At 39.6% G+C, this 1,482-nt stretch overlaps 1 protein-coding gene across 1 annotated transcript; it reads right to left on the bottom strand.

Moving 5' to 3' along the window:
- LOC108661364 lies at nt 286-615 on the bottom strand. The gene has a single exon (XM_018117574.1). The coding sequence runs from the start codon at nt 613-615 to the stop codon at nt 286-288; it is 330 nt and encodes a 109-aa protein (XP_017973063.1).

The raw sequence follows: 1,482 nt of genomic DNA on the forward strand, positions 1-1,482 counted from the left end.
ATTTTAAGACATTCTAAGGTTCAATAACTCTCAAATACATCCTAAAGTCTCTATTTGGACTAGTTTGAGGTTTTAATCGACTTAATTGTACCACTAGGTACGATACCGACGTTTAACGATTTTTCGAGGCATCCAAGTATGCAGACATGATATTAAGTACATGAATGACATGGCAAGTATATAATAGAGCTGGGCTTGGCAGCACTACCCCCCTTAAAATAAAATTTTGACCTTAAAATTTCACTTATCGGACTCAAAGAAAAGATGTGGGTATTGGCTTTTCATCTAATGCTCAACTTCCCACGTCATCTCCTCCATCCGAGTATTCTTCCACACCACCTTAACCATTGGGATGCTCTTATTCCTCAACACTAAATCCTTTCGGTCTAGAATACGTACAAGTTGCACCTCAAGCTTCAAATCTTCCTGCAACTCAATCAGAGGTGCCTCGAGGATATGGGAGAGATTAGGTACATACTTATTTAGCATCAAGATGTGGAAGACATTGTGAATCCGATCTAACTCCGGGGGTAATCCTAGTCTATATGCCACTAGCCTAATCCTTTCAATGATACGAAAGGGTCCAATGTATCTCGGATTAAGCTTTCCCCACATTGCAAATTGAATTACACCTTTTCAAGGAGAAACCTTAAGAAAAACTCTATCATCAACTTCAAATTCCAGATCTTTTCTCCGTCTATCAGAGTAACTCTTTTGCCTGTCTTGAGCTGTCTTTAATCACTCTCGGATAACCTTGATCTTATTATTAGTCAGATCAACCAACTCTACATTAACAAATTTCCTCTCACCGACTTCATCCCAACAGAGTGGAGTTTAGCACTTTCTCCCATACAGAGCCTCGTATGGTGCCATCCCAATACTAGACTAAAAGCTGTTGTTATACGCGAACTCCACCAACGACAAGTGTCTATCCCAACTTTCAGTAAAGTCAATGACACAAGCCTGTAACATATCCTTCAAAGTCTAAATGGTCCTTTCAAACTGACCATTTTTCTATGGATGAAAGGTAGTACTAAACCTCAAATTAGTTTCGAGAGCTTCTTGGAATTTCGGTCAGAATCAAGAAGTGAACAAGGGATCTCGATCTGACACGATAAAAACTAGGACTCCATGCAATCTCACTATCTCATCTATATAAAGCTTAGCTAGTTTCTCAATGGAATACTTGCTATGGATAGCTAAGAAATGGGCGAACTTAGTCAATCTATCCATAATCACCCAATTAGCATCCTTCCCACTATGCTTCCACGGTAAACCAAATACAAAGTCCATAGTCACGTGTTCCCATTTCCATTCAAGGATAGGTAAAGGCTGAAGAGTACCTGATGGTTTCTGATGTTTCGCCTTGATCTATTGGCATGTGAGACATTTCTTCACAAACTCAACTACGTCTCGTTTCATACTCGGCCACCAGTAACTTTTCTTCATAGTCCTGTACATTTTGGTTCTTTCGGGATGTAA

This window comes from Theobroma cacao, chromosome 1 (assembly GCF_000208745.1).
Source record: "Theobroma cacao cultivar B97-61/B2 chromosome 1, Criollo_cocoa_genome_V2, whole genome shotgun sequence".
NCBI lineage: Eukaryota > Viridiplantae > Streptophyta > Magnoliopsida > Malvales > Malvaceae > Theobroma > Theobroma cacao.

Excerpts from the sequence above, each read along its gene's own strand:
- LOC108661364 (XM_018117574.1), bottom strand. The coding sequence starts at position 615 with ATGTGGGGAAAGCTTAATCCGAGATACATTGGACCCTTTCGTATCATT.